This window comes from Balaenoptera acutorostrata, chromosome 1 (genome assembly GCF_949987535.1).
Source record: "Balaenoptera acutorostrata chromosome 1, mBalAcu1.1, whole genome shotgun sequence".
NCBI lineage: Eukaryota > Metazoa > Chordata > Mammalia > Artiodactyla > Balaenopteridae > Balaenoptera > Balaenoptera acutorostrata.
In genome coordinates this window covers 140,356,792-140,379,863 of record NC_080064.1, presented here as the reverse complement: position 1 = coordinate 140,379,863, position 23,072 = coordinate 140,356,792, and the positions used below count along the sequence as shown (strand labels likewise).

The 23,072-nt window shown below is 38.2% G+C and overlaps 1 protein-coding gene across 5 annotated transcripts in view; it reads right to left on the bottom strand.

Annotated features, from left to right (window-relative positions):
• Nucleotides 1–2,791: 2,791 nt before the first annotated feature.
• Nucleotides 2,792–23,072, bottom strand: part of TDRD5 (tudor domain containing 5) — a 104,295-nt gene continuing 84,014 nt past the window's right edge. For 3 of the 5 annotated variants that reach the window (XM_057535822.1, XM_057535838.1, XM_057535828.1), the window contains 5 exons: nucleotides 21,718–21,900; nucleotides 20,823–20,966; nucleotides 12,811–13,021; nucleotides 11,376–11,417; nucleotides 2,792–8,060 (listed from right to left, as the gene is read on the bottom strand). In XM_057535822.1, coding sequence (XP_057391805.1) covers nucleotides 7,813–8,060; nucleotides 11,376–11,417; nucleotides 12,811–13,021; nucleotides 20,823–20,966; nucleotides 21,718–21,900 — 828 coding nt within the window. In that variant the 3' untranslated portion in view covers nucleotides 2,792–7,812. Of the gene's footprint in view, nucleotides 8,061–11,375; nucleotides 11,418–12,201; nucleotides 12,255–12,810; nucleotides 13,022–20,822; nucleotides 20,967–21,717; nucleotides 21,901–23,072 lie in introns of all 5 variants that reach the window. The other 2 variants (XM_057535846.1, XM_057535852.1) reach the window with 2 other exon arrangements.

The following is a 23,072-nucleotide window of genomic DNA, read 5'->3' as shown; positions in this document are numbered from 1 at the left end:
TTAAAACACAGGGCCAGGATGGCAAACTGCTGCCCTTCCTGTGGGCTCTGTAATGTCGGTAACGGTCAGTCACGAGCATTTTATATTTCAGTGTGAATCTTTAATTTAACCTTTGCCATCTAACAAGTTTAAAGCTGGTGGCAGTTTCCCTGCTCGTTTCTTTAGCTGCAAATCACTACACTGAATTCAAAACAGGAAAACCTCACAATATGAATCTTCCAAGTCAATATATTCTTAAAAAGTATTAATGGCATAAAAGTCACCAAAAACTAAAAAGGAGGTTCTGGGTAAGAAGAGTAGATTCTCTGGTGTCTTTCATTTTGCTTTCACCCCTGGAGGCCATTATTTGGCACCATACATAGCGCTGTCACAAGCCTGCCCCCCTCTCTCCCTCTCTCTCATTACACAACTCAATTTAGCCCCAACTGAGAGGCCACCAGAAAGTCCACAAAAGCAGTTTATGTCCAAATTAATATATTAACCCTAAAGAACACTTTTAAATCAATTTCTTTTGCTTGAATACTGAACTGGAGTCTGTGGTGCTGAAAGAATTTTCTGGAAAATAAGATGGGAAGTCAGAGGTGAGGCTCCAAGAATAAAGAACGATAAACTAAAAGGAGCCAATTTGGTAAATCAAATTTTTCTGAGAGACGGCTAAGAGGCTGGTTGCTGAGAAGCTGCAAATGTTGAACGTAAAAAATTTTTTTTTATTTGGGCACTTTCTTTCGCAAGCCAAACCAGGAAAATAACCAAATACGGTTTGTGCAGAAGAGTGACCTGGACAAAATATCTCTGGTCCTTCTACTACTCAGTTGTCTTATCTGAAGGATGTGCTCCTTATTCAATTTGAAAAGCAAAGTTTAAATGGGCTGTTTGCTCGTATTTGATTAGACTCTTCCCAGTAAAGCCTTCTGTTTAATAGACATTCAGAACATAACCTTGTAGAAAAGAGATCAAGATTTCAGTTGACCTTAATTATATCTTATTCTCTGTCCTGTTTACTTATTCATTCACTCAATAAAATGTACTGAACATCTACCACCTGCCAGAAAAGACATGAAGGTGGCTTGGCCTAAGGTGGTGGCAGTAGCTCCACAGAGAAATAGAAGGACTGGTGAGATATTTAGGGGTAGAATTTGACAGCCCTTTATGACGGGCTGGATGTGGGACGAAGGGCAGGGAGCAGTCAAGAATGATTCTACTCCTAGGTTTATATCTGAGGCAACTAGGGGATGGTGGCAGGGACACCAGGGGTGGAAGTGGGGGGGGGCAGGGAGGAGGGCAATTTTCCTGTTCACGAATGTGTAGGGTGGGTTTGAGTCACAGACTCCTAAAAAATAGGGAACAATTTTGTATGAACAGGCACTTTCTGGGGAGACAGTCCTCAGTGTTTGACATTTATTTAAAATAAAGTTAATGACCCCATAAATGGTTAGGGATCACTGATGCATAGCATATAGAACTTAGAAATTCTTAAGCATTACATTCACGTCAAACAGATGATTCTCCCAAGTTGTTCAAGCAAATGGTCTTCTTCTTTAATGTAAATCTTCTCATGTGCCACAATCACATTCTTGGTAATGACAGGGAATATTTTTTTTAAAGTTTTAAAAATTTTTTGGCTATGTTGGGTCTTCACTGCTGCGCACGGGCTTTCTCTAGTTGCAGCAAGTGGAGTCTACTCTTCGTTGTGGTGCGGGGATTCTCATTGCGATAGCTTCTCTTGTTGCGGAGCACGGGCTGTAGAGTGCAGGCTCAGTAGCTGTGGCGCACGGGCTTAGCTGCTCCACGGCATGTGGGATCTTCCCAAGCCAGGGATCGAACCCGTGTCCCCTGCATTGGCAGGCGGATTCTTAACCACTGCACCACCAGGGAAGTCCAAGCAAATGGTCTTTAATAAGACTATGTCTCAAGAGTATTCTATGCTTATGATCTGGTACAAGAACAAGGTAACATCAGTGAGCGTTAATTTCATTCAACTTGGCCAAGAGACTTGATAAAAATTCTGCAGAACTCTAGAATTTATATCAAAAACTAATTTCCACAATAAGTTGAATGACTTTGTAAATCTGAAAAGATTCTAAGCAAAGCCAGTACAGAATGCGGGTTTATTGATAATTACATGATGTTTGCTAGAACTGATTTGGCTTTTATTGTAAAACTCACCATTTTTCCCTTAACACAAGTTTTGAGGCAACTTTGCTGAGCCTCATCAATCTGGGTAAAGTCAACTGTTGGGTCAATTCCATGTAGAAACCAAATAAAGACCAAAAAGTTTTGGTGGAGTTATATTTCTGAATCCAAACAGTTTAGCAAAGATAAATCTGCATCAACTGCGGAAAAAGTTGTTGAAAAACACAGTCTACCTGATCATAAACAGTTGTTCCACTGCCTAAAATGTGAGATGTAAGAAGGATGTTATCACTTAATTATAGCCAAATGTTCTACCCCTCTCCTCTCAATTCGATTAAGGTGGTGGCAGCAGCTCTACAGAGAAATAGGTGGACTAATGAGACATTTAGGAGGTAGAATTTGACAGGCCTCTGCCCCACTCCAGATGAGTAAAGGAATGTTATTACTTTTAAAATTCAGAAAAGAAAGGATAAACTTGTGGCTCTGGCCCATATCATGTATATCTACTTAAGTTTCATCCTTCTAAGCAAAAGGAAAGACCAGTATCTGTTAAAGAGGAAGGTATTGTGAGGAGGAAATATGGAATATCCTGTGGGGATATATTTTGCCTAATAGTATTCTAAATGGTTCATACACAGTCTTATTTAACTGACAGGTATTGTCATATACATGGTATGAGAAGAGATTTTTCATCAGAATATATGAGTAACAACACTGTAGTAACAGGAGGCTTTTGTCAAGGAGTCATTTGTTGTAGTAAGAAATGAACTGAGCTCAGTCTTTGGTTTCCACCTGTGGTCCTGTGGAATGACAGATTAAGGAAGAGTTTGTACCAAACATCACTTAAATGGTGTTGAGAACCACCTGGAAATACTCTGCTCGAGGCAGAAGAGCTACTGCAGCAGACTCTGAATGTGGAACCAGGAAATCAAGGAAGTGACTGAAAGAGCACTGAATTACAGTCACAGCAAGATGGGACTAGGTTTGGAATTCATGTGTGGAATAGTCTCAAAAGAGAATTTAAGAAACTGGAAGATGGCTTAGAAGGGTTTGATCCGTTGCTATGAAGGAGAGAAAGAAAACAAGTCTTTGAAGTGTGGCTGCCGGGTACTTAAGAAAAGGCTCCAGTGTGAATGAATCTCCAATTTCATGGAATAAAAGTATTTACAATACAGCAAAGGTTTACAAAGGCCAAAGTACTTGAAGAATAAAGAGGTCATGCCGAAGATGAAGACATATATTTTGGTCAAGAAGAATGTCAAATATTTGTTTTCACAACTACACAAGGAGATTTTGTATTTTACTCAACTAAGCTCTTTGGGTCACATATTTAAGTGAAATTTTCGTTCTTGCAGAATTATCACAACAAAAACTATAAAAAAACCACCTAGACATTTTTGACAAAACAAATTCCAACTTCATAAATATTTAAATAAATCAAACAAAATGCTGTTACAAACTCCAAAGATTAGCCTAATAGTAATTCTTTGAGCCCAATAACTTCCCATTAGTTCCATAACATAAGTTTAGAAGGCAGAAATAGAGTAATATTTTGGTTTCCTCATCAAATTATTTATCTAAATTGCACCAAGAAGCAATAATCAAGTAAACATTGTTTCCTATATAACCATTTTTCCATAAACTAAAAAACATCAAAAAAATTTAACAGAAATATAAAACAAAGTTTACACCACAGAAAGATAAAAGCATTTCCTGAAATCTATGCTTATAACCAAGAAAATTTAGCTATGAATAAATTCTCTACTCAGTTTTGGGGTATGTCAAACACTCAATTTCATGTGAAAAGTGGCACACAATGATAGTTCTAAAGTTAGAGAAGTCCTTGCCTGAGAAGTTAAAACAATTTCTGTCTACGTGGTTAAGAATGGCAGAGTTTAAAGTATTCTGGTTCCAAAAGGCTAATGACACCAAGAACTTACTAGGCCAACTGGTGACTGACTAAATGAGACAAATGACACCTGTTAGGAACAGGGCTGCGTTCAAAGCACACGGACAAATCTAGTTGACAGGCGCCTTGGTTGGCATCTTGGAAAACGTCAAGATCTGAATGAGCTATCAGAAATGAAATCTTTTAAATATCTTAGTGATGGCTCCTGGAAAATTATGAATGTGGCACTGTATATACATAAGTAAAATGAATTTAATTCTGAAAAGATACCAAAAGTTTGTTAGAAAGGCCTTGCTACCTAGTATAAATGTTAATAGGAAGCCTCAGAAGGACTGCTTTGTAAGATTTTAGTTTCTCACCCCCGAAGATTCCCGCCCCCCCCACCCCGATTCAGATTCTTCAGCTGTATAACTGGCCCACTGTTATTTAATCTATCCACATTCAAAAATATGAGATCTTTGTAAATCAATCCCTCTCCCCACCAACACCAGGGGTTGCTCAGCTATCTATCAGAACCACCATTCTTTTGGACTTATGCCCAAACTGTGTCTTCTGGCATCAAATCATTTACATGACACAAGATGGTGTTGCAATATTTTCCTGTGGAAAGGGCCCTGAGGAGCTAGGAGTCAGCGGAAATGGGAATTTAAGCTGTGTTACTATAGGCAAGTCAGTCTTTCTAGGTTTCAAATTTCCTCATCTGAGGTCCCTTCTACACCAAAATTCTACAGTTCTAAGTCTTTAGGTTAGACATAGTCTGACTGCAGGCAGAAGTCTCTAGTTATCCCCATACCTTGAAATGGACAACTGACATCTCAAATGTGTGAGAGTGAGAGGGAAAAGGCATGGCTCACTCAGCTGGAATGGCCCTCTTTTGATATCCCATGGTGTGTTTTTGGATGGGAGAGGGGTATTGGCACAAGCCACTGGAGTTAAAACCTGAGTGGCTAATAGTAAAGCCACTCTCTCTTCCACCCCTAAGGAGTTTACAACCAGGATTCTCCTGTGTGTTCTCACCCCCAATCCCTCAACACACACCTCAGGCCCCCACTTCCCAGTCAACATTTCTTGGGGACCGTCACTACTTCTAATAGATCCTTAACACCAAAAATATGGGGGGGGGCCTGGGGGGGGCCTGTTCTAAGTATAGTAGATATCAACCCATCTTTTGACAATAAAATATAATTAACCCTAAACCACGAGCATCTCCTGATCTTTTGAGCATTTCTTATTGCTATTCCTGCCCATATACAGAAACCTATTTATTCATTTTCAAATGATCTATTAAATTTGTTTGCTGCTTTGAGCTATTTCAGTTAACTACCAAACAAAGCGCACCTTTTGGGAGAAGGTAGGGAAACATATTGGCAGATTGGCTGTCCTAGTCAAAGTCAAGTAGTCAAAATGTGCGAGCCTCCAAAGGTTCATTCTTCACTCTGCTAATTCAAATAGGATCTTAACTATTCATTACTAAATAGGCTTCTGTCAAAGTGTGTTGACACTCATTAGTTTGACATGGGTCTGTCTAAATGATTCTCTATCTGGCCATTTGCAAATGGATAGGATTCTGAAAGAGCCTTATTAGCACAGTGATTCCATTATCCCCATCTAACTGGCAAAGTGTGAAATTAGTTGCTGTCAGGTTACCCAGTGTTGGTAGAGGTCTTGCTGGTAGTTTTGTGCCGTTATAGAGAGGGTTACAGTTTGACCTACTAAATATGTAAATACTGCTTCTACCAGATTCACCCTACCGGAAACCCAATGATTGTCCATCTGGAGAAGTGATGAATATAACTCAATATTCTGGGTTTCTTCTCTAAAGAATGAATTCTAAGAAGCATCATCCAAAATGAATTTTCTTCTTTAGAAACAAATTGTGGATAATTACCTAAACTTATATGAAAAACAGCTTTTCCAGTTCATATCACGGTTGAGTATCACATACGAAATTTAACTGTCATGTGATATTTAACTGTTCATTGACCCTCCATATAACTCTTCAACTGTCTTCTCCAATAAAGATGTCTGATGGAAAATCACAAAAACCCAAATGGGAAACCTGTTCTTTCTGGGTCAACTATCACTGATGTTTCCAGACTACAGTTTTTTGGTCAATTAGTATACCACCATTCTTATAGATATATTGGAATTAAAGGTAAATCTGGATTTTAAAATTTTACTGCATTTAACATGTTTTCTCTAAGGTTTTTATTTTTATTTTTTTTTAAATTTATTTATTTATTTATTTTGGCTGTGTTGGGTCTTCGTTTCTGTGCGAGGGCTTTCTCTAGTTGCGTCAAGCGGGGGCCACTCTTCATGGGCCACTCTTCATCGCGGTGCGCGGGCCTCTCTCACTATCGCGGCCTCTCTTGTTGGGAGCACAGGCTCCAGACGCGCAGGCTCAGTAGCTGTGGCTCGCGGGCCTAGTTGCTCCGCGGCATGTGGGATCTTCCCAGACCAGGGCTCGAACCCGTGTCCCCTGCATTGGCAGGCAGATTCTTAACCACTGCGCCACCAGGGAAGCCCTCTCTAAGGTTTTTAAACCAAAACACTCAGTAGTTAGAGATAGTTTGGGTTAAATTTTGTTTCATGATCACTTCATTCTAAGAAAGAAGTTTCAACCAGTAATACTCTACATTTAAATGCACTCTGATATTTACTCTCATCTCACTCCCTTCCTCAGTGGACATTTTGCTTATTAAGTAACTGAGAAGGAAAGAGGAGACATTCCTTATTGTAGGAAGAGAGAAAGGAACTAGGGGCCAGCTCTGCCATTTAATGCCAAAACAGGAGGCCTTAGAAGAGGGGCTAAAGGGTGAGAACCTAGTCATAGGCAGCATGCCAGTAATTCACACCTCTTTCTCTGATTTTACCACTAAGAAATGCTTCTGTATTGGATTTTTTACATTTGGGTATAAGTCTGGTATTTTATCACAAAGAAATTTGTATCACTCACATTCTTTAATTTCACCTTTCAGTCTTTTCACCTGATGGTTTATACTATGAGCTAAACAGAATGTCACATAATAAATTGGACTTCAGAGAACATCATGTTATATAAATGCTTAAACAATACCACTGTTTAACTACTGTTACATTAAGGCTCCAGGGAACTATGATGACTTACAGAGATGGCTCAGCTAAGTTTCAACAATCGGTCTCTATAATTTTGTTGTTAGTCTTCAAGAAATTGCCTATGCTGAAAAACAGCTTAATTTTTTTTAAATGTAAAAGGGTTCACATGACCAAAGCTTCATGGTGTGGATTTTCTTACTGATCCTAGTATTTCAAAGAAATAATGATGGTAAAGATTGGAGCCCTAGATTCTCTCTATGATATAGAAGTTTTCAAATGAGAAAAAGCAGCCTTAAAATTCAGACATCCTTTTTCTGGCGATAGGGATGTGAGAATTTTTGTCTTACTGCATATGGATCACAAAACATTAGTTTTTCAGTTTACATTTATCAGTCACGATATATACAAGAAAAACATTTATAGAAACACAAAAAATCCTTTAAACTACTACACTGAGCAAAGGTGAACAAAACCATACAGAAAAAGAAACATCCATAAAAATGAAAATTAACATTAAACATCAATACTTACACAACAAAGCGGACTGTTAGCATAACAAAGCTAACGAAGAGTCACACAGAAAGACACAAGCATCAACCATCAAAATACTACTTTGTCTCAATACCTCCTTCTTCTTTTGGCCTGGGAGGTCACCATGCCCTAAGCATCTAGTTTATTTTATCCTCCCTGCTCTTTCATGCTTCCATCCTTTTCACACTGGGGTACCAGTGCAGGAGGCTCCTGGATGTGGCTAGCCGCGCAGCAGCTCCTAAGGCAGCAGTGGCTGTGCTTCGAGGAATGTAGAGCTTCTGAGAAATCTGGTGCTCAGGAGACAAAATCAAAGACAGCTGGTCCATGGCTCCCTGACTCTTATCTTTGAACACTGTAATAGCATGGCTACTAGAAAAATCTTCATTCTCTAGGCTCTCTGGAGAGCTTTCCACTGAAAAAGAAAGAAAACACAGGTCTTTTCAAGAGGTTCTCACACCCTCCCATTCTAGACCTTTACTAACGTGTGTTACAACCATCTTCTGGTTAGGTGGTGCCAATTACCAATGGCAAATCAGAGAGAAAGAGACTCAGAAACCAGTCAAAACATGGGAAGGAGATGAGGATGGGGGAGCATGCACTGAGATAAAATGAATCTTGTCAGGATGAGGGCAAAGAAGAGAGGAAAAAATATGTACTTGTGAATAAGGAAGGGAAGATCTCTTTCTAGGACATCAAAAAAATAAATTGGATATAATTCCAATTCCAGGGAAGAATCCTTAAGCTCCCTTACTTCCTCCTCTCAGCAGTGAGCAAAATGGTGTCCCATGGGCCTTCTCTATTGCGAAAGTGGTTCCAATTCCAAGTCTGCCAGCATAAAAACAAAACTGACCAAGACTGTGTTTGCTAAGAAATTCCAAAAGCCAATTATCAGCCACAAAAGGAATTCCTTGGGAATTAGTTTAACTAAGAAGAAATCATCTTTTCAATGGAATAAACTGCTGGGAACTCCATGCTGAGAGTTCTTAATAGCCACGGAAGTGGATACTAGCATCCTCACATGTGTACTCTAGACCAGGGCTACTGAAGGAGCTGGTCTATCAATTGTTTGAACCTGCCTACAATGAGAGAAGGAGCTTTTGCCAACATCTAAGCCAACACACTGCTTCCTTCAAGAAAGTCCTCCTTTAGGAAAAAAAAAAATCTAGGGGAGCTAAACAATGTGCTATTGTGTTGTCCATCATCACAAATGCTTCATAGACTAGTACCGGTATGCTGACTACATTCTGAAAAGCACCGCTCTAGACCTTAAAATTACAGATTTCAAAAATTCAGGAAAAAAATCAGGCATAATCCAATATCTTATTCACCTTTGCATCTAGCAGCAGTAGCATGTGGTACCTGTGCCATACATTTATGATAAATTAAATTAAGGAGAATTTTACAGGGTATTCTAAAAAGTAAAACTCTGACCGCAAGACTATAATTAATGCCCACTAGAGTGGAAAAGAGACAGTGAGTTCTAGTGAAATAATGGGGCTTTACAGGAAGTCATTGGTGATCTCAGATTTTAAAAGGTATAAAAACATGAAAGCAGGGACACATGATGAAAGAATTTAAAAGAGTAGCAAAACTTCTGCTTCCAGACATGATGCTAATTAAACAGGGATTGAAAAATAATCTCTCCTGCTTTAAACAACTGAAAAACTGGACAAAGTATATAAAACAACAGCCTTCAGACACTGAACAACAAGATCAGAGGACAGTGCTCCCTGAGAGATGGGAAACAAAGTGAGCCCTACAAGTGCCTGAGCTCACTGTCAAAATAAAGCCCAGGCTGCAGTACAGGGAGGGAGAGTCCACAGTGACCCTGGAGGTCTCACTGTGCTGAGAAGACAGAGTTTGGAATTCATGGAGGCCAGGTGTCTGGAATTCGTGGGGGAAAAGTACAAGTGAAGAGGCAGCTGCAGAGAGAAAAGAAGCTGGAGACCTGCAGAGGTCGCTTTGAGCCTTAGGCTGGGTAGCGATCTGGCTCACGTATGTGAGGGGACCACCAAGGCCAGGGAGAACACCTACCTGAAAGGAGTAGGCAGAACAATCACTAGGCATTTTATACTGGGGCAAAATAGTTTGTGTTCCCACCAGCTACGGTGTAAAGACATCCTAACACATAGGACACCAAGTCCCATCGATACCCTCAGAAAGGTACTGCCTAGCAGGGCCAACAGACTTAAGGCTTTTCTAAATCAGCCTAATGAAACCTAAAATAAACACAGAAATAATCAAACCAATTTCAGGTAATTTAATTACATTCCTACCCCCCCCAATAAATTATACATAGACAGCAGGGAGGGAGGGAAGGAAGGAAGAAGGAAGGGAGGGAGGGAGGGAGGAAGGAAGAAAAAGAGATTCAGCCAACAATATATAATTCAGCATCTGCCATCCAATAAAAAATTACCAGATATACAAAGAAGCAGAAAAATATGACTTGTAATTAGGAGAAAAACCAATCAGTAGAAGGCAATTCAGAAATGACAGATGACAGAATGCAGAAATGACACATATGCTACAATCACAAGACAAGGGTATTAAAATAGCTGTCGTAAGAACACTCCAAGGGGCTTCCCTGGTGGCGCAGTGGTTGAGAATCTGCCTGCCAATGCAGGGGACACAGGTTCGGGCCCTGGTCTGCGAAGATCCCACGTGCCGACGAGCGACTAGGCCCGTGAGCCACAACTACTGAGCCTGCGCGTCTGGAGCCTGTGCTCCGCAACAAGAGAGGCCGCGACAGTGAGAGGCCCGTGCACCGCGATGAAGAGTGGCCCCCGCTTGCCGCAACTAGAGAAAGCCCTCACACAGAAATGAAGACCCAACACAACCAAAAATAAATAAATTAAAAAATAAATAAATAAATAAATAAAATAATAATAAATTAAAAAAAAAAGAACACTCCAAGTATTCAAGAAGTGAATGATGAGTATGCTGAAGGGAAAGATGGAAGATATAAAAAAGACCCAAACCAAACCCTAGAGATTATAAATTGAACTTCTGAGATGAAAAATATACTGGATGGGAAAAGAACATATTAAACACTGAACAAGAAAAGGTTATATTATGCTCATAGATCAGAAGACTCAATATTGTTAACATGTCACTTCTCCCCAACTTGATCTAGAGATTAAAAACAAATCCCAATAAAACTTTTAGCAGGCTTTTGGTAGAAATTAAATTAATCCTAAAATTCATATGGAATATGACCTAGAATAGCCAGAACAATTTGAAAAAGAAGAACAAATTTATATGATTTCAAGACTTACTATAAAGCCACAAAAATCAAGACAGTGGTATAAAGGCAGACGTAATAGTAATAGAACAGAATGAAAGTCCAGAAATAGACCTTCACATATACAACTTAACTGGCTTTTGACAAAGACATCAAGGCAGTTTAATGGAGAAAGGACAGTCTTTTCAATAAATCATGCTGAAAACAGCTGAATATTTATATGTAATCAAAATAAACATTGATCCTTACAGCACACCATACACAAAAATTAACAAACTAGATCACAGACCTAATGCAGGACCTAAAACTATAGAACTTTTATAAGAAAATGTAAGAGAAAGTCTTAGTTACTTGAGTTAGGAAAGATTTCTAAATAGGACACAAAAAGTTCAAACTATAAAGAAAAAACAAATCTGATTTCATCAAAAGGAAAACTTTTGCTCTTCCAAGGATGCCGTTAAGGAAATGAAAAGGCAAGCCACATACCTGAAATATTTGCAACAGATGTATCTGACAAAGGTTTTGTATCTAGAATAAAGAATTTTTACAAATCAATAAAAAGAAGATAATCCAATAAAAATGCACAATTCACTAAAGAAGATATACAGATGGTACATAAACACATGAAAACATAGTCAACATCACTGGCAAACAGGGAAATGTAAATTAAAACCACAATAAGATACCACCACACACCCACTAGAATGGTAAAATTTTAAAAGACTGGCGATATATAATACGTTGCCAAGAAGATGAAGCAATCAGAACTTACGTATATCGCTGGTGTGAATTACCAAATGGTTCAGCCACTTTGGAAAACATTTTGGCAGTTCTTAAAAAGTTAAACAGGGGCTTCCCTGGTGGTGCAGTGGTTAAGAATCCGCCTGCCAATGCAGGGGACACAGGTTCCATCCCTGGTCCAGGAAGATCCCATGTGCCACGGAGTAACTAAGCCCGTGCGCCACAACTACTGAGCCTGAGCTCAAGAGCCACAACTACTGAGCCCGTGTGCCACAACTACTAAAGCCCACACGCTTACAGACCATGCTCCGCAACAAGAGAAGCCACCGCAATGAGAAGCCCGTGCACTGCAACAAAGAGTAGCCCCCGCTCACTACAACTAGAGAAAGCCCACGCGCAGCAACAGCAACAAAGACCCAACGCAGCCAAAAATAAATAAATAAATAGATTAAAAAAAAAAAAAAAGTTAAACATGCAGTTAGCATATGACCCAGCAATTCCACTCCAAGGTACTTGCTGAATAGAAATAAAAAACATATGTCTACACAAAGAGCTGTATGTGAACACTCACAGCAGCTTTATTCATAATGGCCCAAATCTGGAAACAATCCAGATGTCTGTCATCTGGTGAACAGAAAAACAAATTGTGGCATTTCCATACAACTGGGTACTACTCAACAATGAATAGGAACAAACTTTAGACACCAGCAACAACATAAATGACTCTCTAAAAATCACGCTAAATGAAAGAAATCAGACATAAAAACTACATACTGTATGACTCCCTTTATATGAAATTCTAGAAAAGGAAAAGTAACATGCCAGAAACCAGAAAGTAGGGGGAGGGAATGACTGCAAAGGGATATGACGAAGCCTTTTAGACTGATGGAAATATTCTATTATCATGACTGTGGTGCTTATTACAAGACTGTACACATTGGTCAGAACTCATAGCATTGTACACTTAAAAACTGGCAAATTTTACCGTGCATAAACCTGACCCCGCCACCCCCCAAATTGCAGAAAAAAAAAAGAAGAGTGGCAAAGTGAAAGGGAACAATTGGAGGAGTTCAGACAAATGCTAACATCAGCAATTTTTCAAGTCATGTTCTGAAAAGATACATGAAGGTTTTTAACAACATGGCAAACCATTGCATTTGTCAACTGTATGTCAACCTACCTGAACCAGAGTGTTTTTGTGGGGAAGCGACCACTGCAGGAGTTGAGTTGAGCGCTGTTGTGGACAGCTGAATTTGCTCTGGCCGAGTCTCAATGCTGCTAGGCTCAAACTGGCCACCTTCTGCTGACTGCTGCGACTGGATAAGAGAGATGTAGAGCTCCTCCAATTCGGGCAACGCAGGAGAATCTGAGGAACTCTTTAAGTCTGGTTGCTACAGAACGGGAAAAATGGGGCAAAAGCATGAAAAGTAACTGTTAGTTCAACAGTAAGAACTAAGTCTATTTTGTTTCCTTACTTATATACAAAAGAATATTTTCATATCATAATTAATAAATAAAACTCCCCACTTTAAAAAATCTAGATACTCTCTGGAAAACAAGTCCTTCTCCAACTTAGTGACCATTAATTCAAGAAGCATTTATTGAATGCATATTATGAGCAAACATGGTACTGAGGGCTGCCAAGGAAGAACGGCAGGAAATGAGAGAAATAACATTCACTGAGCACTCATTGTCAGGCACAATGCTAGGTTCTTGGCATGTGTTTCTTCAATGAAACATCAGAACGTTTTTCTAGGTTAGGTGTTGTTACATCTTCTTTATTACCGCTTCCTTTACTTAGCATAATGCTTTTTTACAAGAGGCTTACCAAGTTATCCAATGTCAACCAGTAAGCGACAAGGCAGAGAGATGAACTCAGGCTAGCCTATGTTCTCTCTGCTCCATCACACCGCCCCCAGTAAATACGTTCCCTGTCCCTAAGGAGCTCACAGTCCTCAGCTAGGGAAACAGTACACGTGCTGCAGGTGGCCATGAAGAAGGCATTAACTGCATTCCGCAGCATCAACAACATGCTAGGAGAACACAAAGGACTTAAAGGAAGGCTCCTCAGAAGAAGTGACAAAATGGAGTACTAAGAATCAGGGTTTGAGAGGAAAAGATGAACTTCGCAAACAAAGCCTCGATTTGGGCTAAAGTGAATGAAGTGCCAAATTTTAATCAATAGATCCTATATCCTACCACAGAGTCGCTGCTGAAATAGCTACAGTTTATGGTGACTCAGAGAATTTGTCTTCTGTGATGCTAACTGGCACTGACGATTAAGTGGGCCCCATCAGGACCAGGCCGTGACGAACCAACCTAAGTGGCTGACAGCCTGGGATCTGCCCAGGGTAAACGGAAACAAAATTTATACAAACAGAAAATGTAGCTTTGTGTGTTCTTTAGGCTGTGGAGTAGACATTTAATATCAGCTGGCATTCCTTTCTTCTTCCATTATGAAACACCTTGTTCATTTTCAAACATGGCTGGCATGGATGTGACTGATATATAATTATGTCATATACAAATGGCCGTGCCCCTTTATTTGGCAGCAAAAATGAAAACTCTGGGGCTTCCCTGGTGGCGCAGTGGTTGAGAATCTGCCTGCCAATGCAGGGGACACGCGTTCGAGCCCTGGTCTGGGAGGATCCCACATGCCGTGGAGCAACTAGGCCCGTGAGCCACAACTACTGAGCCTGCGCGTCTGGAGCCTGTGCTCCGCAACAAGAGAGGCCGCGACAGTGAGAGGCCCACGCACCGCGATGAACAGTGGCCCCCGCTCGCCGCAACTAGAGAAAGCCCTCGCACGGAAACGAAGACCCAACACACTCCTAAATAAATAAATAAATTAATTAATTAATTTAAAAAAAAAAGAAAACTCTGAAAGTCCACATAGCTACCCTGCCATACAATATTCTACTTCAGGAGAGCAAAGAGCTGGATTCAAATTTTTGCTTAATTTATGCAGCTTCATGTATGTGCTTTAGCTACCCTTTAAGTTTATTCTCACTGAAAATGAGGTTCTTTCAATAAAGCTTCAGTAATAATTAAGTAAATATTAATATGGCAAACTTTTAGAGCTGGAAAGATCATTAGTCCAAATCAGTCCTTGCAGATGGATAAACTAAGGCCCCAAAAGCCAACTTGTTCAAACTTGTGGTAAAGACTAAGCCATAGATTACAGAACTCCCAGACAGGTGTTTTTTCCACTAAGCCCTGCTGCCTATTTTCAGTAGTTTAACAACAATCAAAATCAGAAACAGTTTTTTTTTTTAAAGCTGTATCTTTTTTTCTTTCCTGATAAATATGATTTTGAAGAAAGACAAATTGTTAAAACATATTTAAATGCATTCTGACAGTTTTTCACACTGGAAAAAAAGAACATAGGTAAATGCCTTCTAAATTTGTATGCCAGTACTGAAAGCAAGTACCTGTGGTCAACTTAAGCACTTAATTGAAAAGTAAGAGTCTCTTCCTCTAAACAGTGGTTTAGAGTGCTGCTGCTCAAAATGTGATTCACCATCAAGCAGCTTCAGCATCAGCTGGAAGCTTGTAAGACATGGAGAACCTCAGTCCCCATACCAGATCTGCTCAATCAGAATCTGCACTTTCATAAGATTCTCAGGTGATCTGTATGAACATTATAGTTTGAGAAGCATTGCTCTACCAGATTTATCCCTCTATAGTTATCAACTACTGACTCCCTCATAGTTGTCTGAAAATATACCTTTATGGAACTAGAGGTTAGTGGCAGATTTTCAAGAAACATGTTCATGATTTCTGAAACATTAACTTACGCAATCAAAAGCATAGCCCAAAACCACAATAACATACAACTTCATGCCCACTAGGATGGCTATAATTTTTTAAACTAGATAATAACAAGTGTTGGCCTCTTTGACATAAATCACAGCAAGATCTTTTTTGATCCACCTCCTAGAGTAATGGAAATAAAAACAAAAATAAACAAATGGGACCTAATGAAACTTCAAAGCTTTTGCACAGCAAAGGAAACCATAAACAAGACGAAAAGACAACCCTCAGAATGGGAGAAAATATTTGCAAACGAATCAACAGACAAAGGATTAATCTCCAAAATATATAAACAGCTCATTCAGCTCAATATTAAAGAAACAAACACCCCAATCCAAAAATGGGCAGAAGACCTAAATAGACATTTCTCCAAAGAAGACATACAGACGGCCACGAAGCACATGAAAAGATGCTCAACATCACGAATTATTAGAGAAATGCAAATCAAAACTACAATGAGATATCACCTCACACCAGTTAGAATGGGCATCATCAGAAAATCTACAAACGACAAATGTTGGAGAGGGTGTGGAGAAAAGGGAACCCTCTTGCACTGTTGGTGGGAATGTAAATTGATACAGCCACTATGGAGAACAATATGGAGGTTCCTTAAAAAACTAAAAATAGAATTACCATATGACCCAGCAATCCCACTACTGGGCATATACCCAGAGAAAACCGTAATTCAAAAAGACACATGCACCCAAATGTTCATTGCAGCACTATTTACAATACCCAGGTCATGGAAGCAACCTAAATGCCCATCGACAGAAGAATGGATAAAGAAGTTGTGGTACATATATACAATGGAATATTACTCAGCCATAAAAAGGAACGAAATTGAGTCATTTGTTGAGACATGGATGGATCTAGAGACTGTCATACAGAGTGAAGTAAGTCAGAAAGAGAAAAACAAATATCGTATATTAATGCATGTATGCAGAACCTAGAAAAATGGTACAGATGAGCCAGTTTGCAGGGCAGAAGTTGAGACACGGATGTAGAGAACAGACATATGGACACCAAGGGGGGAAAACTGCGGTGGGGTGGGGATGGTGGTGTGCTGAACTGGGCGATTGGGATTGACATGTATACACTGATGTGTATAAAATTGATGACTAATAAGAACCTGCAGTATAAAAAAACAAACAAACAAAACAACTAATACTAAACTTTCATTGGGTTATTTGTATGGAAATATGTTAATATAAATGTTTCAGACATTACATGAAATTTCTAAAAATCATATGTTCTGGTATAATGTTATAAGTCATAATCCTAGTTATTACTTTAAAATGTATATCTCAGAAATAACTAATTTTCTTGTCAACTGCATTATTATGAACTTTCATCAAATCTTTAACCGTGGTCATTTTTAAGTCTTTTGTCATTTACAGACAGTTCTGGGTGTACTCTGATGCTTTTGCAAATATGTTCCTATAAAAGGGTTTCATCTTCAAGAAATTCATGGAAAAGACTCTGACAAGTACAGGTTTCTGGTAACTGACTGTACTGCTGAACTGAATGAATAAGCATTTTCAGAACTCTAATGAAAAACTGATGAACTCATAAAAGTGCTAACAAAAGATCAAGATGAAAAAAAAATTAATTACATGGGACTGAGTGAACTGATGAGGATGAGTATAATTTTTGTGACTTTCTGTTTGAATTAAAAAAAATATATCCCACAAGGACTCAGAGGCAAAGAATATACAAATCAATTTTCACTGCAAAGTAAAGGAGCTGTTACAGTGGAGGATTACTGGACTGAATGTCAATATTATGACATAGTATGAGTGTGTTTCATGTTTGGTAATTGCAATCATTGTTGCTTTTGTTGTGGTCATCCATGTACAATGCTTGGTGTCAGTCTATTTATCTCTTGTAAAAATAAAATACAGTGTGTGTGTGTGAAAAAAAAAATCAAGTGTTGGCAAAGATGTGGACAAATTGGAACACTCTTATATTGCTGGTGGGAATGTAAAATGGTGCAAGTGCTTGGAAAAGTTTGGCAATTTCTCAAAACACTAAACATAGAGTTACCATAGGACCCAGCCATTCAACTCCTAGGTATATACCTAAGAAAACTGAAAACATATGTCCACATAAAACCACATACACAAATGTCACAGCAGCATTATTCATAATAGCAGAAAAACAGAAACAACTCAAATGTCCATCAGCTGATACACGGATAAACAAAACGTGGTCTATCCATACAATGGATTATTCAGCCATAAAAAGAAGTAAAGTACTGATACATGATACAACATGATGAACCTTGAGAACATTATGCTAAGAAGCCAGACACAAAAGGCCACACACTGTATTGATTCTAATTATATGAAATGTCTTGAAGAATAAGTAAATCCATAGAGAAAGTAAGATTAGTGGTTGCCTGGGGGGAAGAGGGTTGGGGAGATTGGGTGGGGGTGACAGCTGAAGAATGCAGGGTTTCTTTTTGAGATAATGAAAATGTTCTGAAATTCTTATGGTGATGGAGGCACAATATGCTAGTAAACTAGTGAATATACTAAAAGCTGTTGAATTGTACACTTTAAATGGGTGAACTGTATGGTATGTATGTTATATCTCAATTAAGCTGAGGAGACAGAGGATGGAGTCTGAGCCCCACGAAGGCGGAGGAGCTTTGACAAACTCCTCAGGCTTTCAGCTGAGATCTCCAAAGAATCATGCTTTAGGAGTAAGAGCCACATCCAAGGAGTAAGGACAAAAGTGAAATACAGCAGTCCTCACCAAACCTAAACCAAGCCTCAGTATGTGTGAAGGTGACTGGCTGGTATCTGCCAGCCACTAGACAACTGAACACTCTTTGGAGGAAGCTATCTCATCCAGAGCCTCTCTAATTTTTTACCCATAATGTTCAACATTCAATTAAAAAGAACCATGAGGTATGCTCCGCCTGTCTTTCCCCTCCCCTGAATGCCCAAAACAGGATCAAATGACAAGATCAAATAGAGAAAAAAGACAGTAAGAACACACTCAAAGGTAAATCAGATATTGAAATTATCTGCAAAAAACTTTAAAATAACTATGATTAATATGTTCAAGAAAATGGAAGTTACAGACAAAATTGAGGAAAATATGGAGAATTTAAACGGATAACTGGAATCTATAAAATAAAAAAAAGAATCAAATGGACATTCTAGAACTGGAAAATGATATGTTTGAAATTAAGAGCTCAATGTGTGGGTTTAACAGCAGACTGGATCCTGTGGAAGACAGGACTAGTGCACTGGAAGAATCAATATAAAACCTCCAAACAGAGGCATTGCAAAAGAAAAAAAGAGAGTGAACAAGAAAACAGAGCCCAAGTGGGACTCAGCCAAAAGTGCTAACATACGTAGAACTGAAATGCCAGCAGGAAAGGAGAGAGATAACGAGGCAGAAGCAGTGTTTGATTACATAAATGGACCAGAATTTTCTATAACTGATGAACAGTTATCAATCTGCTGATTTAATAAGCTCAGTGATACATATGCAGAATAAATCCAAAGGAAATCACATCTAGATATAAAATTATCAAAATGCTGAAAGCAGAAGACAGAAAAATCTTAAAAGAAGCCAGATGGGGAAAAAAAGACATACCTTCAAAGGAGCAATGGTAACTGACAGCTGGCAATTCAACAGAAGCCAGAACATAAAGGAATGACATCTTCAAAGTATTGAAAGAAAACAGTGCCAACCTATAATTCAATACTCATGGAGAATATCCATCAAAAAGGAAGATTAAAGTCAGAAATATGGGAAATTAAACATTATGGGTCAACAAAGATCAAATGGGTCAAAAAAGATCAAAGGTAATTAGAAAATATTCTGAGACAGACAAAAATGAAAACACACAGTATACCAAAATTTATGGGATGCAGCAAAGGAAGAATTAAGAGGGATGTTTCTAGCAATAAAACATTAAAAACACATTAAAAAAGGAAGAAAGATCTCAAACAACTCAATTTTACACCTTAAGGAACTAAGAAAAGAAGAACAAACTAAGACCAAAGTTAGCACAAGGAAATAGTAAAAATTAGAGCAGAAATAAATGAAATAGAGAAAAGAAAAAAAATCAATGAAACTAAGAATTGTTTTGTATATTGAAAATATAAACAAAACTTAGAAACCTTTAGCTAGACTAATGAAGAAAAAAAGACTCAAATGATATCAGAAAAGAAAAAACATTACAACTAATGCCACAGAATTGAAAAGGATTTTAAGAGACCATTACAAACAACTGTACACAAACAAACTGGATAACCTGAAAGAAATGGATAAATTCTTAGAAACATAGTCTTGAAAGACTGAATTAGGAAGAAACAGAAAATCTTAACAGACAGATTACTAGTAATGAAATTGAATCAGTAATCAAAAACCTCCCAACAAAGAAAAACACAAGATAAGATGGCTTCACTGGTAAAATTCTACCAAACATTTAAAGAACAATTAATACCAATTCTTCTCAAAGTCTTCCAAAAAACTGAACACTCCCAAACTCATTTTACAAGGCCAGCATTACCCAGATACCAGAGGGATAGTGGTTTTTTTCTGAAGGGGTGATGAAAATGTTCTAAAATGGATTATACGGGTGGTTGCACAAGTCTGTGTATACTAAAAGTTATTTGAATTGCATACTTGAAGTGAATTACATGGTATGTGAGTTATAGTTCAATAAAACTATTATATCTTAAAAAAAAACTACCTGAGAAACAAAATATAAAAGTTTATTTTATCCTAAAGCTAAATCTGTGCTTTAAGTAACTTACATTTCTGGAATAGACTGTTCTATGTAATGCAGCATATTTTATCAATGATCTCATGCAAAGTAACCATATTCTGTAGAAAATATATCACTCAGAAGGTTCATCTTCCACAAATCTGCTTTTCAACAATTCTCCTAGACTTAAGTCCTTCATTTTCAATGTAATGCACAAAAGTACAGAGACCGTTAGCCAAATTTCACGATTCACACAAATAGTCCTGCTGTTTTCAGGATGGAGAAACACAAAACAAACGGATTTTGTTCCAGGGTTAGTGTTTTCTGCCAAAGCAACAAAAAGAAAAAAACTGGCCTAGATGATAGGACAGATACAGAACTTAATGTATGGTTAAGTGAAAATACCTGTTTTCTCTATCCCTAATGTAGAGGCTTAATCAATCTTTTAATTCTAGTCTCAGAATTTTTTTCTGGAGAGATGAATAACTATAGTAAGTTAAATGAAATTTAATTTTAAATAAACATACATTTTTATGTATATGTATTGTGCCAAATGCTAAGAGAGGGATCATTAACGAGAATTTTACTTTCTAAAAATGAAAGTACTTCCTCATGAAAACTTGTCACAATAACATTCATTAGACATTTACCTTTTGAATTCTGGTTGTGCCAGTATTTTTTTCTTGAGCACCCAGCCCTTCTAGGTTTTGAACTTCTACTTTCTTTCCACTGACAAGACCTGAAGGCTGCCATGAATCATCCCATATATCTTTGGGTGTAGAAAAACACCAATCCTATAGAGAAAAAAATTGCAAAAATAAACTGAGATATAGTGCCATATGATCCAAATGGAGGATAACTTGGGCAAGGTAAAGGCAAAGAGGCAACGTATACTAAACAAGAAAAGATATTTATTAACTTTCTACATCAGTGTGAGTTTTCCCCCTTGCTTCATTGGTCCATGCCCAATACACTGAATTCCTCTGAATACACATATCACATAAAAAAACCCACAACTCTCTTTGTAGTATTTTCTTCAATACTGTTTTCATGGTTAGATGATTTTCATGATCATCCAGTATTTAAATGGCACAAATAACAAGGGGCAACTTAAGTGTTGATATTTCTTCTTTCTAAGAGCTGGTGGAAAATAGATTAAAATTTAAATATATAGGGCCCAATATTAGTAAATACACTCACTGCAGAGATCCAGACATAATATTACAAGGCAATGCAATAAAAATTAAATTAGGGAAAACTTTATTTTTAGATCCTAAGGCTTTGACTAGGTGCCAATGGTAAAACAAAAATCATGATAGATAGCCACAGTAAGTCCATGGTTTACTCTCCCCTGCTTCATCCTGCCCCCATCCCTAACACTACCATCTTTGGTGGGGGGGTGGGGGTGGGAATACATTCTTCTGAATTATTGTCTGATTAATCCCTATGAAATGCAGAATGCATAGCTTTTTTGAGGCTTGGACAATTACATTAATATTTCCTTTTGCAGTAGTGATTTGCTTTATGTTTTCCCAAGGATCTAACCTTCTGTGGCATTTCTTTACATGATGAATATGGTTTCTTTCCACCAAGGCTTGAGGTAGATAAGTGGGAGGCAGCATCACTTCCTTCTCCCATTCCAGCCTGCAAAGGTAACCAGTTCTCATCCCATATATCATCACCTATGGTTACTGACTCCAGGCATGGCATTCCAGTGGGAATCTCATCCTAGAATGTATCAGGTGACAAATAAAACTTTAATTTATGGTTCCTGTATGGATACATTTTGAAATTTAGGTTTACAATTTTTCCTAACTCCAGGTAAAGACGGCAGTTCGAGTACATAATTTATTACTCTCTCTCTCTCCTGACACATCACCAAAATAAAATAATTTAAGGTATAAACTTATGGTCAAAGAGAATGTAAAAGGAGAAAACATCACCTATGTTCTGGATACAGGGAATCAGACAACTGACAACTTATTAAGCAGTCCTGAGAAAGTGGAATCCTGAGCTTGGAGCAGGAAAAACTGAGAGTCAACCCAAATTTATACCATAAATACTGCAAAAGTTCAGGAATTGCTCCTACAGAGTTTTTGGAATTGAGGGTGTAAAGTGGGAATGAAAACAAGAGCTCTCGTTAAAAGTCTGTGTAAGAAGCAGTTAGATCTCCAGGTACCCTCCCCTATTAAAAAAACCCAGGAAACTGCACCTCTTCCTCCTGCTGGAAGACTAGAGGTCTTCTGGAGGGTAAAGCTGAGGACGGTGCAAGTATATAATAAAAACAGTGGAATTAAATGAAGGGTCGTTTTATACTGAATATAGAGCTCTGTCACTCTCTTTTTGATAGCAGGACAGAGATGAGAGTAAAGAATGCACAAACTTGAAGACAGATCCAATCTGATTATCCAGTCTGAACAACTGAGAAAAAAACTGGGAAAACAAACAAACATACGTACAAAAATAGAGCCTCAGGGACCTATGGGACAATACCAAAAGGTTTAACATTTGTGTCGTCAAAGTCCAAGAAGAAGAAAAGAATGCAGTGCAGAAAAGTTATTTGAAGAAATATGTCTGAAAACTTCCCAAATTTGGTTTGGGAAGACACAGACCTACAGATTTGAAAAGCTTAGCAAAACTCAAACAGGATAAACTCAAAAAAATTCATGCCTACATCGATTGCAATCAACATGGTGAAAACTAAAGACAAACAAATATCTTGAATGAAGCCAAAGAAAAATTTCACATTATTATAGTGGAAAAACAATTTCAACACTGCACATCTTGTATCAGAAAACATGAAAGCTAGAAGGAAGTGAAATGGAATTTTTAAAGGGTTGAAAGAAAAGAACTGGCAACCTAGAATTCGACATCCAGCAAAAGCATCCTTTAAGAATGAA